Source organism: Anastrepha obliqua, chromosome 1 (assembly GCF_027943255.1).
Source record: "Anastrepha obliqua isolate idAnaObli1 chromosome 1, idAnaObli1_1.0, whole genome shotgun sequence".
Lineage (NCBI taxonomy): Eukaryota > Metazoa > Arthropoda > Insecta > Diptera > Tephritidae > Anastrepha > Anastrepha obliqua.
In genome coordinates this window covers 134,953,292-134,968,425 of record NC_072892.1, presented here as the reverse complement: position 1 = coordinate 134,968,425, position 15,134 = coordinate 134,953,292, and the positions used below count along the sequence as shown (strand labels likewise).

Genomic DNA, 15,134 nt, shown 5'->3' with positions numbered 1-15,134 from the left:
AAGTACATATTCGTGAACCGCTGCTTGAGATGCATTCTACGTATCTGGTGGCCAGACAACTGGATATCTAAAACCGAATGACATCGACAAAGCCGACAACCAAACGCAACTGAAATAAAAGAACGTAAATAGAGATGGCTTGGCCATATCCTATGGAACGGTGGCACTGAAATCAGCAGACAAGCGCTGGACTGGAACCCTCAAGGACAGCGCAGAAAAGGCAGACCCAGGGGCTCTTGGCGACACTGCATCAAAGAGGCATACAAAGCCGTGGACAAAACAATGGCCGAGAATATAAACGAAAATCGCACAAAATGGAAAAATTTTACTTTAACCTAATGCTCCGAACCGGAGACAAAGCAATGATGATGATGATAAAACCGTAGGCTTTTCCATGAGTGAAAATGAATAGAGAGAGCAAATAGAAGCACGCCCAACCTTCTAATGAGAAGATTAACGCCAATTATTTTTATAAAAACTTTGCCTTCGAAATATCAAAAATTTCTGGGTCTTCTGGTTTAAATTGTAGCTTTAAGGTTATGCCGACATTTATTATAAGTATAAAGAGTACTAAATAAACTAAACAACTATGCCGTAATTCGGCAATCCGTAAACATAGATTTTGCAAGACTCGCGACTCGCTGGAGAACTTTGGTCGGTATCTCGTGAATATTTTTGGTAATGTGGGCTTCTAATGCCACAACCGAAGCCAGTTTATCCACAAAGGATTTCGCCTATACATCCCCAACCAAGTAAAAGTTCAAAGGTGTGATATCTTGGTGGCCAATCCACTGGTCCGAAACGAGAGATAAATATCACAACTAAACGATGACGTAGTCAATCCATTGTTTCACAGGCTGTATGACAAGTAGCGCCGTACTGCTGGAACCAAATGTTGGGGAGATCTCGAGCTTCAATTTCCGGCATCAAATAGTCGTTTATCATGGTGCGATATCGTTCGCCATTCATTCTTACATTGGTGCCAGTCTCGGCTTTTCAGAAATATGGGCCGATGATTCCTTCAGCCAATAAGTCGCACCAAACGGTTGTTTTCAATGGATGTAATGACTGTTCTTGAATGGCTTTGTGTTGTTCTTTAGCCCAAATATGGCAATTTTTTGCTTATTGACGTAGCCCTGAAGCCAAAATTGTGCCTCGTCGCTGAACACGAAAAGTTGACCTGTGCGCGCGATGCACACTTTTTACCGAGCGTCGATTTTCATAATACAATTCTAAGATCTGTAAATATTCTTGAAACCCTATTGGGAAAAGTACATCCAATCTGATCATCCTTTACATATGCCGAGAGAAATAGTTCATAGTTCAGCATTGGGATCGCTTACGAAGTGAAGTAAATGAATTGGAGGAATGAAGCTGTGATGCAGAATATGTTGCAAGTTATAGTTGAGTTGGTGCAGGAAAACTTCAGCTGAATTGGTACTTGTTACGGTGTTAGATGCATAAGATAAAAAGATCTGAAGCATGACTCATGACAGATTTCTCCTTCCTTCTCTGAACTTCGTACAAATCTATTCATCCGCAAACTGGGTTTTGGGGGTTGAGCTGAGAATGGAAGCAGGCTGTATTGGACATAGGTACCACTGTTTTCACCGATGGATCCAAGATGGAAACTAGTGTTAGAAAACCCCCGTTCTCTAGATCAGCCAATATTTCAGTGTACTTTAAATTGCCGAAAATTAGTAATGTTTTTCAAGCAGCGGACTTCGCTGTTGCGATGAAGACATAAATATCTCTTCCGATAGTCAAGCTGCTATTAAGGCCCTGTCGTCGCCATGTTGTGGTTCTCTTGTAGTCAACTCCTGTAAGGAGAAGATCAAATGTCTCGAATGTCAGAAAGAGGTCGACAGAACCGGTTTTAGTTGTACCCGTCTCAGACATAAGGGTCCCCTTGACCGTTGTTAAGGAAAAATTGCACAATTTCTTTCTTATAAAAATGCAAGACAGATGGAGTGCTACGCAAAAAAAACGAAATTGTCCTCAGGGCGGCAGAAGTAGGACGCTTAAAGTGCTGGGGATCCGGCGTCACTCAATTTCCAAACTCATCGCGGTGGTAACTGATGATCACTGGGTGATCGGAACTCATGCGGAGAAACTTGGACTTCCGTACAATGGGAGTTGTGGAGATTCGGCAGAGAGAGACTGTTGAACACTTTCTCTGCAAATGCCCGGCTCTGGCGGCTAGGTGCTTGAGGTTCCTTAGTGTGGCTTTTGGGGATTGCCTGAGGCAGTTCTCCAGCCTAGATCCCGTTTTTCTCCTCCACTACACCAAAAGCACTAGATGGCCGTATATGCTTTGTCTTCCTTTAAGTTTTTGAAATTTTAAAAACTTAGAAATCCATCGGAGAAACTCTCTTGCCAACTAGTACTACTTTGGACTAAATAGACATCTGAGTAGTAAAGTTCTCTCTTGATGAACCAAACTAACACTATAAGGCTCTCAACATGCCCGTCTTATCGTATGGCGCAGAAGCTTGGACGATGGCAATATTCGATAAGGCATGAGAGAAAGATTCTGCAGAAGATTTTTAGACATTTGCACATTAGCGACGGCGAGTAACGCAGACGATGGAACCATGAGTTGTATGAGCTTCACGACGATATAGACATAGCGCAGTTCGTTGCCTGGGTCATGTCGTCCAAATGAATACAAATGCTCCGGCTCTGAAAGTATTCGATCCGGTTCCAACAGGTGGTGGCAGAGGAAGAGGAAGATCTCGTCTGCGTTGGAAAGATCAGTTGGAGAAGGACTTGGCTTCAATTAGTGTTTACAACTAGCGCCGGTTGGGACAAGAAGGAAATGAATGGCGCGCTATATTAAACACGGCCAAAATGGTTCAATTAAAAAAATCGAATACAGATTCATCATCTCTACAGGCTAGGCGAAACGTATGGGAATGGTCCCAAAGCAAATGCTATAAGAAAGCCGTATCCATTTGAATGTCTTCGAAATTTAATCGGGTGATTACATTCAAATCGGCACGAAACTTTTAGATGTCTATATTGATAAAGAAGAAGAAGAACAAAAAACATCACACTTGGACCGATCTCTGGAAAGACGTAAAGGCCTGGGAAATACAGTTAAAATAAGCATTTTTTTTTTAACCAACAACTCTTTCCGCAACTGCGCACAAACAAACTCATAAATGGCCTGGCAACAAAAGCGGATAGTTGGAGCCATACAAAAAAATTATAATCACACAATTCCCACACTCATGAATCCCGAAAAATAGCAACAAAAAATTCCCAAAAAAAGGAGATAATTTAAACATTTAAGTAAATGTTCAAATAAGCTAATCAAAAATGCAACATGCAACAGAAGATACCACAAAAGACTGAATACTCGTGGGCTGCGCAGGCGCATGGGACACTTAGATCAAAACACACGATTGTATTACAAATATTGGCTACTACGAGTACACTTTTGTTGCACGAAAAGGAAAAATCATTGATAAATGCGTGAAAAGACAAAATCGCTGTTGTTTCATTTTTTTCTGTATTTACCGACCATTTGCGCATTCGATCGGCCTAATCACATATGCACACTGCGAAGCTATCAATGAAAACCATCGGACAGCGTTGCGGAAAATCTTGAGTGGACACAAACAAAGCAGGTAGCAAATGTGTGTGTCAACAGCACTCGACAAAAGTGGGCGCAGGAAGAAGTCAAGTCACATAAACGCACACGCACACAAGCGCACACAAGCACGCAGCCAAACACACAGCCGTCTACAAAAGATTCAGACACTTTGGAAAATGCGCTGCCTGTGTTGTGGCAATGAGTTTTCCACTGACGCTGGGGCACAGCTATGCTCTGCATGCAACATAGCTCAGCTAGACTCGAACGGCGGCGCGCTGCTGCACGGCTCGCCTGAGTGGGTGCAATGTGTTTGCCAGACGCGTATTTGTATTTGTGTACGTCGAGTAATCTCGCACTAACAGAGGGAACGAATGTGCGCGATCGAGATCGAGCGAAAGGAACGCGAAATGCATGTGTGCATGTGTGTGTGCGGTGCTGATACTCTGTGATTTCCTACAAGCAGTGTACAACGCACAGCACTGTGCTGCTATTGTTGTTGCAGCACACACAAATAAAAAGAATCAAAGGGCCCAACACAAACGTGGCAAACGTAGAAGAAGCACAAGAAGAAGAAGAAGAACTTGGGAGATTCACAACATAAAGCGGCAACATATTCATGCGTGGCAGCAACTCTACATAAAAGCCGAGGCGCTGCCACTGTCACTGCTGTTGCTGTTGCTGCTACTGCTGCTGCCGCTGCCACCACTGAAGAGGCTACGAATCGCCGCCGCCACGCACGTCTGCACAATTGAAGTTTTCAAATTTGTTTATTCCGTTTCGGGAAGTCAGTGCAGCAGCATGTTTTAGCGCATTCGACTACGCACACAACTAATTCGTTTGATACTTGGAATTAACATTTATGTTGTAGACTTTTAATTGTTGTTTTATGTTTACGTAGGATCGATCGGCGATCGTCGGCTTCAACTTATAATCGCACGCACACTCGCACTCTCCTGAGTAAATAATCGAGGCGAAGCTTTTCAACTGCACCCGCACGAACTTGCATTTGTACATTTATTGATTTGTTATTGTTGTTGCAAATAACATTTGTTTACCGTGTTTGTGTTAAGAGTGGAAAAAGCGCGCGCTTCTCTCGCAATAACTTCGTACTACAAGTTTTCTTGACAAATAAACAAAGCCATAAAATAAGTAGCGGGACCGTTACTCAAATTCAAATTCGAATGCAAAACTAACCAAAAATAGATTTCCTAAATGGTTTTTAACCTTATGCAGTGAAAGTGAAACGTTTTTTGTATTTATAGTACCAAAATCAGAGAACGCGCAATGTGTGTCAAAGCCAAAAGTATATTTTTAGTGCCAGTTTAACAAAAAACAAAAACAAAAAAACATTTGCATTAACGGAATTAAACAACACAATTTGGATAACCATTTGAGAAAGCTGCGGAAACACAAAGCGACAAAATGTTTATCGCTTTGGATCAAACCAACGCGTTTTTCTCAGGTATTTTCAAATTTTATTTTTATCTGTTAGAAAGTGTTGGCTTTTTTTCTGCAGGGGAAGAGTGCATTCTGCACTGGATACATTTGCACATAGGAATTGGGCGGTCCTTGTTTCTAAAATGAAAAAATGGAAAATTTGGATGCTTGATGAAAAAATTTAAATAAATTTGTATGCACTTACACTGATGGACAATAAAATAGGTGTGTGACAGTTTGACGAGTTTTGGCTAATTTGCTTGTGTTTATAATTTCCTATAAAAGTTCAACTCATTGTGCTACAAAAACCTTACAAATCGATTTTTTAAATTTAAGCAAAAATTATGAAATTTTTACCATTTTTCACCAAAAGTTTCGAGCTTTTTAAGTAAAATTTTGAGAATAATTTTTGGTATGCTGTTTAATATACTTCGTCCTGCCATAATGGAATTAGTTGGAGTTAGTTTTATTTAATCATGTAAATATAAAAAGAGCACATACTTAGGCAAATCAAACGCAGAAAGTGGCGATGGATAGGTCACACCTTGAGAAAACCACCAGATAGCAACACGAGAATGGCACTGGATTGGAACCCACAAGGGAGCAGAGGGCGCGGTCGATCAAACCACACTTGGAGAAAGTCGATGCTGCGCAAACTAGCAGATGTCGATATCTCATGGGACGGTGCCAAAACAACAGCACAGTACCGTGTTCGATAGTACAGTCTTGTCGAGGTTCTATGCTCCCGAGAGGAGTGAACAAGGGAAAATATAAATTATATATAAAAAAATGTTAATTTTCCTTCGAAATGGTCACCATTTGCCTTTACACAAACCTTTAAACGATTAGCTATTGCTGCACGTACGGTTTCCATGGATATTGAGACCCTACATAATTTTTGTGAGGCCTTCAACAGGCGATATTCTCCAATTCTGACCACAAAGTGAAGTCCAATGGACTCAGATCTGGACTTACAGAGGACCAATCATCTGCGGCTATGAACCCAGGAATATTGTTTTTTAGCCACTGCTGCGTGGATTTTGCCTTATGGACTGGAGCGGAATCCTACTTGAAGATCCAACGCTCTAAATTGAAGTGAATTTTCAACTACTTCATCACATCTTTCAAGGCACGGGAACACTTCTGCCCGCAGAAATGAAGAGATGTAACGCCTTTAAAAGACACTACTCATCAAATCATTACGGAGTCTAATTTTGAAGGAGCGGAAGGCTTTCATGTGGAGATTATTTCTAATTAGTCCTGACGTGGATCTGGCCGACAGATTCATTTTTCTGGACATGACTTTCTGCTTTCTAAGGAGATATCTGCGAATTCTTTCTCGAATTGTTTTATGGTTCGAACTACGCGAGGACGACCACTTCTTTTTCTGTCTGTCACTTCATTCGTTTGGGAAAACCGATTGATCGTACAATGAGTTTTTCCTTAGCTCCCCACTCCATTGTTAACAAGCGAAACTTGCTAAGAGCATAATTTATGAGTAGACAATTCATGCGAACAAAAGCAAATACAACGCAACTTTTTACAGCGAATTTTTTTCACGCCGTATGCATTTTAAAATTTGTCACAGAGTTTATGGCAAGACTACGTATAGTACTGGGTATGGGAATAAGTTTCCGTCCTTTCTTAGTCAAAGTGTCGTACCATTTAAACAATTAAATAATAACTGATATTATGCGAAGTATGTGCCATTAGAAGCTACAACTTTACTCCATCGTTCAGGCAGCATACGGGTTCCTCTGACAAAACATTTGAGTTCTTTTAACTTGATCCATTCATTCAGCCAGTTTGAGATGCTCTTGTAAGAAGTGAACCGCTTTGCAATAAGGGCTGACTGCATTGATCGGAACAGATGGTAATCCGAAGGTGCAATGTCTGGGGAATACGGTGGGTGGGGCAAGACTTCCCAATTTAGTTCCTCTAAATATTTCTGGACCGATTTTAGAACGTGTGGCCTGGCGTTGTCATGCAGCAAAATTAGTTTGTCATGTCTACCGCCCCATTTCGGCCGCTATTCTTTGAGAGCTCGATTCAAATGCATTAGCAGTGATGGTTTCAGATGGTTTAAGGAGTTCATAATAAGTGACGCCCTTCTGATCCCATAAGATACCCAATATAACCTTTGAAGCATGAATATTTTTTTGCACTGTCGTTGGACCTGGTTCATCTGGCAAGCTCCATTTCGACGCTTAGGGTTATCATAATAGATCCATTTTTCATCGCCAGTGACGATGGGATGCAAAAAACTCTTTCTTGTTTTCGATAAAGGAGCACCTCACACGTCACCGTTCAATTGATGTGGCTCTAAGTAACCTGCTTTCTGGACCATTCCTATCGCGTGCAAACGTTTACCGATAGTTGATCTGTAATATCCAACTCTTTAGATATATTATAAAGGGCTCGACATGCGTCTTCACCCAATAATTGTTGTAGTTGAGTATCTTCGAATTTGTCGGTGCCCCTCCGCGATCTTTATCACTCAGGTCGAAATTGCCACTTTGCAAGCGTGGAAACCACTCCACCAACTTGATTACCGTAAATATTGATCAACATACAACACGTCTCAACTGCACTTTTCCTTCAAAGGCAATAATGAAGCATGACTTCTCGCAAATTCTGTTTTTTCGGGCTGAATTTAGACGTTTTTGCCGTCAGATAAAAGAGGATCTTTACGCTTCAAACAAATGTCAACTACTGCGATCGAGACCTCACATATACATCTTCAAATCACCGGGATATTACTAGAGTGAACACAAAAGTAGTATCAGCAGCGACACCTCTTTTACGAGGGCGGAAACTTATTCCCCTACCCAATATTTCTAAATCGATTTCAAATACACATAACTCTTACCTCCTAAGACCTATAGTAAAGTTTGGAGAGCAATTATCTCTTCGAGCTTCCACTGGAAATGGACTTTTAACCCTTTTTACGAACAAAGTTTGGTTAAATGTTGTTTAAAGGGCAGTTAGGTTATCCCGGATGGCATTAAGCCACGTATATACTTTTTGTCCCTAGCGATACGCGAGGAAGGAGACTGACCTCTATTAAGATTTTAAGTAGACATCCCGTAGGATGTCAGCGCTTTTATCAAATTTAAGTAGCTATCTTGTAAGCGTGAGCGGTCAAAAATTATTACCAGTCAGCATACCAATAATAGTTCTGCACTCTTTTCGTGAGAACGCAAGCACGAATTGAGTCAATTTTTTGCCATTAGTGCTAGACTTTTGTGTCATAGTTTTGCATGCGGTCAAATTGGTCCAACTAGCCCCCGCTTGCTTGTTCATGCAGTCGTCCATTCCATTGTATATTATATTCAGCTGTTTTTATATGCCGTTATCTTGTTCAAATGGCAGGTTAACAACAGTTTTGCTATCTCATCTGGTATTTCGTTTCCATTAATGCATTTGTGATCCGGTATTCAATGTGCAGCCTTCTATTTGCGGCTAGCCTTTCTATGGCTTTCCTGCTTCGTTGGACAGCAGCTTTCCCCACAGCAAAAGCTTCCGCTTGGAAAGTACTGCTCTGGTCCTACCACTTTATTTGGCAGTTAGAAGCTTAACATTTCTTGGTGGTGAAACGTAGCTTCATCAACAGTAATATCCGCTTACTTTTACTTAATTTTAACCAGCTAGAAATTAGAAGATCGATTTTGTCGCTGTCTTTCTTGTTTAATATTACCAAAGTGATAATTGGGTGCACTTCCCTTCTAGGAATGAATAACTTCTCGGTCCCTACCAGGTCTTTACGTAATGAATATTCTTCCAATTGAATAGGTTCAGAACAAATTATGCCTGCAATGCTCCTATTGCTCGCCCTCTTCATGAACTCAATGAGATCTCGGGATCTATTTAATTCTAATTTACTTTATCTGAACATTGTTTTTTTGCTCAAATAAATTGTGTATTAGAATTTAACTTTTTCATAACAATATTTGTAACAATCTTTTTTTTTTTTTGTTTTTTTGTTGTAAAATATAATTTTGTAGTAAGAACATTTGTTTATTGATTTCGGAATAAATAAATAAAATATCAATCTGAGAAAATTAGAAAAAAGCGTAGAACAAACTAACCCATGAGTTTATGTATTCATACATTCCAGATAACTGCCTTAAAATTCTATTTCATTGCACTAAATTCAAGTGTTTTATTGAATATTTTAATTTGGTAATGGCAATGGTTGTACGGGTTAGGCTAAGGCCTTCATGCACTCCGACCAGAATTACTTAATTATAATTATTTAGCATACCGAGGAATCGCACCAGCTCCTTAGGAGGGATCAACTGCGGGAAGTGCTGATTTTCCTCTTTCATCCAAAAAAAAAACGGCGGCTGAAGCGCATCGAGAGCTACAAAACGTGTATGGAGATGTGAAACAATGTGCCGAGATTGGTTCCATCACTTCAAAGACGGTGATTTTAATGTTGACGACCGTCTGCGTGAAGGAAGACCAAACACCTTCGAATACGCTGAATTGGAGGCATTGCTCAAAGAGGATCCCTGCCAAACGTAAGAAGAGCTTGCTTCAGTATTAGGAGTTACCCGCTAATCCATTTCCAAGCGATTGCATGCTTTGAGAATGATTCAGAAACAGGGGACTTGGGTTCCTTATGAGTTAAAACCAAGGGATGTTGAAAGTCGTTTTTTCGCCTGGGAACAACTGCTCCAGCGGCAAAAAAGTAAGGGTTAAAAACCTGGAAACACTGAAATGGGAAATGAAAACCAACCTGGAAACATTGAAATGGGAAATCTTACCCCACCCGCCATATTCTCCAGATATTGCGTCGTCCGATTATCACCTGTTCCGACCGATGGCACATGGTCTAGCTGCCCAGCAGTTAAATTCATATGAAGACAGCAAAAAATGGGTTGATCTGTGGATAGCCTCAAAAGATGAACAGTTTTACCGCGACGGTATACGAGATCTACCAGAAAGATGGGAAAAAGTAGTAGCCAGCGATGGGCAATAATTTCAATGATTCACTTGTAACCATTTTTTCACAATAAAGTTGTATTTTCATCAAAAAACAACATCGATATCTTAGTTGCGCACCTAATACGATCGACAATTTTTTTTTGTATAGAAGAAAAAACCTAGCAATCAAGAAAAAAATTGGGAAAAACCAAAAGTAAGTTGGACAAGTTTCAAGTGGCTCAAAAATTACGTTAATTTTTAACAATTTTTTCTGCTGATCGTGTTGAGTGTTTTCCTCCATATAAGGGAATGCTCGAATTTTTTTTATATGGAGGAAAACACCCAACACCGCCAGCAGGAAAAAATGAAATTAACAAACAAAAAATCAAAACCTGTCAATATGTGGTGTACACTTTCTGTTGACGCTGACATTATGCATAATTTCCAACTTTTTCACTTAGTTGCACTTTAGCGATAATTGCACCATTTTACTTGTTTAAGCGGGCGGTACAAATAAGTGGTTTATTAAGCTTTAAAGATTTTGGTCTCAATCGAGCTATGTAATAAATTGGGTTTCCAATTGAAATAGATCACCTCTGATTGGGTTGCTCTATATTTTGAAGTACTTACTATTTTCTCTAAAAATTCTAGGTTTTGTAAACAAATTGTTCTTCGAAAGAAGAATAACTTCTTATCTTTTATGCAGCAATTTGATGCCATCTAAAAAAGAATGTACTTATTTTTTAAGTTCAAAAACATATTAATTCTATTTTACTGTTCACAAAAAAATTTGGTGTATTCCACACTTGTGAGCTTTCCTGTTTTGAATGAGACTAGCGGTAGTCAGAAGTGGTGGGCCCAAAGAAATCGTTTAACGTAATAAAAATCGGTAGCCATGAAGGAAATTAGAGCTCAAATTTTAAAACAAATATTTTCACTTATTTGCCAAGAAAAAATTTAAATTTTGGAGTTTGTGTTCCTCAAAAGGCAACAATACTTGATAATTTATGAAATTACTGCAGTATGAAATGTGCCGCTATTGAAAATTGTATTGAAATTATTCTAAGAACAATAAGTAATATACAGTGGTGGTGAAAATAATAGCAGAGCGACATAATTTAAGATTTAACTAATTATGAATATTTAGTCATTTTTTTTTATTTTAATATAGTTTATACTGCATATAACAGAAATTTCATAATTCAAAGTTTCAAAGTTTATAGAAATTTAAAAAAAAGTGAATAAATTTTCGTCAAAAGTTTAAACTTCTTAGCCAGAATTTTTAGAAAAATTATGTGTATGCTGTTCTATAGTCCATTAAATTTGGGTTAAATATTTGGTTGGTTGGTTGGTTTAAGTGGTGATTCGTCCAGAATCCAACTAGCGCTTCCGCACCATTTTGTTGCCACATCCTCCTTACCAACTTGTTTGCTAGTCATTTGCGGCACGAGTATATCCAGTCTGTGCAGTTTAAGATCGTTATTAGGTTGTTGACCTCTGAGCCCACAGTTGTTAGAGACTCTCGAACAGCGGTTTGCCCAGGGTTAACATTCTATCCTTCCATAGGGCAGGGCATTCCCAGACGAAATGGAAGATTGTTTCCCTTTTCTCCGGTTGTTTACAACTGTTACTGTATGTATTGTGAGGGATACCCATTTTGGCTTCATTCTTCAGTTTCCTACTAAGTTTAGAGTCCAAAATTGCTCCTAAGTATGGCACTTTGCACTGGGGAAATTGAGAGAGTGTGGGGAAAGTCTCAGTTAGAGGCGAAATCAATAAGTGGTAGGGTAATATTGGATATCTTGTATCTAAGGCCAGTTAGTTTTACAAATAAATAATGAAGCAGACAGAAAAAGCTGTATAAGGGTTAAATACTTCCTTGTTGATTGAAAATTTCAGTAAATGTAGTTTATAACATTTCGACTACAAGGGCGGTCTCCTAAAGGATGCCGCAGTAAAATCGTATATTTACAAATGTGAAAGAAGTGTAGGTACATAGGTGATAGGTGACATTTGTTCTTTTGACGAAATTTTCGAACAAAGCGCCAACCATATATGCCCTGCATATCTAAATCTTAATTTTCACGCATGGCAGCTGTCAAACAAGAACGCTGCACGGGCTATCAAAAACAACAAATAAAAAACCAAAAACTATGTATTCAAAATCTATTTAGTGGCAATTTCTATATTATTCTATCTATTTTTTGCGAGAAAATATTCACATCACAAACAAAATTGTTCAATAACCATCCCATCAGTAAACTTAGCATGAAAAAGCCCATACTTATAAAATTCTGCTTCTACACAAAACTATTAAAATCAACATTTTAACTTTCCTATTTCCATTTCATAGAACTTAATTTTACGCCACATTTAATATTTTTAATATTTTTCCTCAATCACTTCCTTCCAGACAATCCATACTACTTCTACAATGACAACAAATCGCCACGCACACCGGATTCGCAGAGCTCCAGCAAGGCGTTCTCGATATTCAAGAGACGCAATTCAAAAGGCAGCAGTCCGCGCGTCATCATACCGGAACAAACGCGGCTAATCACTTCGGCGAATCTCGACTCGGCAGCCACAATGGCACTAGGCAGTCCGCGTGGCAGTTTCGGCTCTCTGGGCGGCTTCTCACAAGTGAGTTTTGCAGAAAAAAAATTAAAAATTAAATGCATTTAAATGAAGATGAGTTGGTTGGGCCAAGAAATAAATCATGGCATCAGCGAACTGTTTACAAACAATAAAATTCCTATTACCAGCAGTAAATGCCTTACTTTTTAACTTTCATACTTTCATACTCGTAGTTGTTCTAATATCATTCTTCATCATTTTGTTTACATTTATCTCTTTCAACTCGACTCTTTTGGTCATTCGCTGTGTAATACTCGACCATGCATACATACATACATACATACATGCATACATATATATATGAATGAACTTTGTGTGTATATAGCAATCTTTTGAACTGCAGCCGTTGATGTATCGTCAGCGTTCGTCGAACTCACATTCGGAAACGTTCCGCGAACGGCTGGGCTCCTACAATGAATCGAATTCCAGTAGCGTTGGCGGTGGCGGTGGTGGAGGCGCAGACTTTGATGATGTCTTTTGCATGTCGCCCTCAAGGTGAGTACGGACTGGAAGTGTTTATTAGACTACATAGAAGTTTAGTTGTATGCCAGCTTATTTGCGTGTGTGTCGAGATGAATGCTATGTACCTATGTGTGCGTACATTGAATGTATTGGTCGCTGATGTGTTGCTGACAACTGTGATGAATGCAGCTGTTGACATTTGGGATTAATTTGCTAATCGTGCATGCAATTTGCAACTTTTTCTTCAACTCCTTAACTTTTCGTATATAAATTTTTACTTCTTGCCTTGCTCTCTCCACTCTCCACACCAAATACGCAGCAAACATCATCATACTCTGCCAAACAGCAATACTCGACGTCATTCCTTCGGCAATTGGCGGCAGGCGAACGAACGCCATCACCACAAGAACACGGCACTCAGCACACCGGATGAGGTGCCGAATATGATGGCCCCACGACCGCCCGTCTTATCACCAAATAAGTATCGCGGCTTGCATCGACGAAGAGGTGAGTGCCATGCTTTTTCTTTTTCATTCCCTATTTTTGAGTTAATATTTTAGGAAAAGAGCTGTTATTGTTGTGATTTCTGTTTTAAAAATATCTTAAGTGTGTACGATGCGGCATAAATTGTGAATGGGAGTTGTTACATATTAAAGGGGAAAGAAATTCGCATGTGATGAAAAATTGCACCTATTAAATAATGTGTCACCTGCTTTTGGTACTTATTTTTGTGACGGTTGTACGAAATTTTTCATATTAAATATGCAATGAAAGGAAAACAACAACAAATGGAACGAAAAAAAAATATATATATTATTTTTATTTTGCCCAAATGGCTTAAAACTGTTTCATGGTCGATCTGAAGCTCCTGGGCCATGCTACGACTACTTAGTCCTGCCATAAGTCCCATTATTGATATAGGGTTATGATACTTTTTTAATGATGTAGATATTAAACATGTAAATATAAAAAAAAAAAAAATTAATTAATGATCACCATTTGCTCTACACAAACCTTCAAACGATTAGGCCATTCAGCTATTGCAGCACGCACGGTTTCCATGGATATTGAGATTTTTGTGAGGTCTTCGGCGGGCCGGGTTCTCCAATTCTGACCACAAACTATAGTCCAATAGATTCAGAGCTGGACTTCCAGATGGCCAATCTTCTGCGGCTATGAACCCAGGAATATTGTTTTTTAGCCACTGCTGCGTGGTTTTTGTGCTATTTTCTGGAGCGGAATCTTACTTGAAGATCCAATGCTCTTCATTGAAGAGCGTTCTCAACTGCTGCACCACGTCTTCTAAGACCATCTCCTGGAACACTTCTTCTCTGGTCTGAACCCATTTTTCTCAGAAATGCCTTTACAAGACACTCCCTTTTTAGCCCATTACGAAGACTGGATGGTTGCCACGCTTAATCCTTGGAACAACATTTTTTGTGTCCTTAGAAGTTTTAGCATTGCGTTGATCGCGTGCCACCGAAGACGCTGTTTGCATTTGTCGAATCCAATTTTCTTCAAACGGGTTGTGAAGATATGATCAGTTGAGCGACGGAAGCCAGGTGTTTGAAATCAAAAAGTCAAAAACGTGAGCTTCGATCTTAAAAAAATAAAATAAAATTTGACAAAATGGCGGACGTTCAAAGGTGAAACCCCATTTCTTGACCCGGTTTTTACTTTGAAGGTCCAAAAAAAATACAAAAAAAAATTTTTTGCGAATGGTCATAGTTAACACGATAACGACATCAATTCTACGTCATTTAAATTTTATTTCACCAAAATCGGTTCAGTAGAGCCGGCTATATCTGTCTCCATTGTCCATGTGAAGACCATTTTTTGAAGGCTGACAATTTTTTAAACGAACCTCGTACGCCCAAAAAAATGCTTATTTTTTAACAATGGATCAATAAATAAAATACTGAAAACAAAAACACAAAATCTTTTTTCGTTTCCATTTTACACGCTTTTCAAGAAACACTCAAAAAACACCAATTCAAATGAGGCGAGAACTTTAATGATTTTGACTGCTGTCATCGAACATTTGCAAACACTGAATTTACAATTGAAGGGG

At 39.3% G+C, this 15,134-nt stretch overlaps 1 protein-coding gene across 1 annotated transcript in view; it reads left to right on the top strand.

Annotated features, from left to right (window-relative positions):
• Window positions 1-15,134, top strand: part of LOC129236220 (phosphoinositide 3-kinase adapter protein 1) — a 203,293-nt gene that overhangs the window by 95,089 nt on the left and 93,070 nt on the right. The window contains exons 3-5 of the mRNA XM_054870472.1: window positions 12,378-12,607; window positions 12,927-13,096; window positions 13,383-13,570. Coding sequence (XP_054726447.1) covers window positions 12,378-12,607; window positions 12,927-13,096; window positions 13,383-13,570 — 588 coding nt within the window. The remainder of the gene's footprint in view (window positions 1-12,377; window positions 12,608-12,926; window positions 13,097-13,382; window positions 13,571-15,134) is intronic.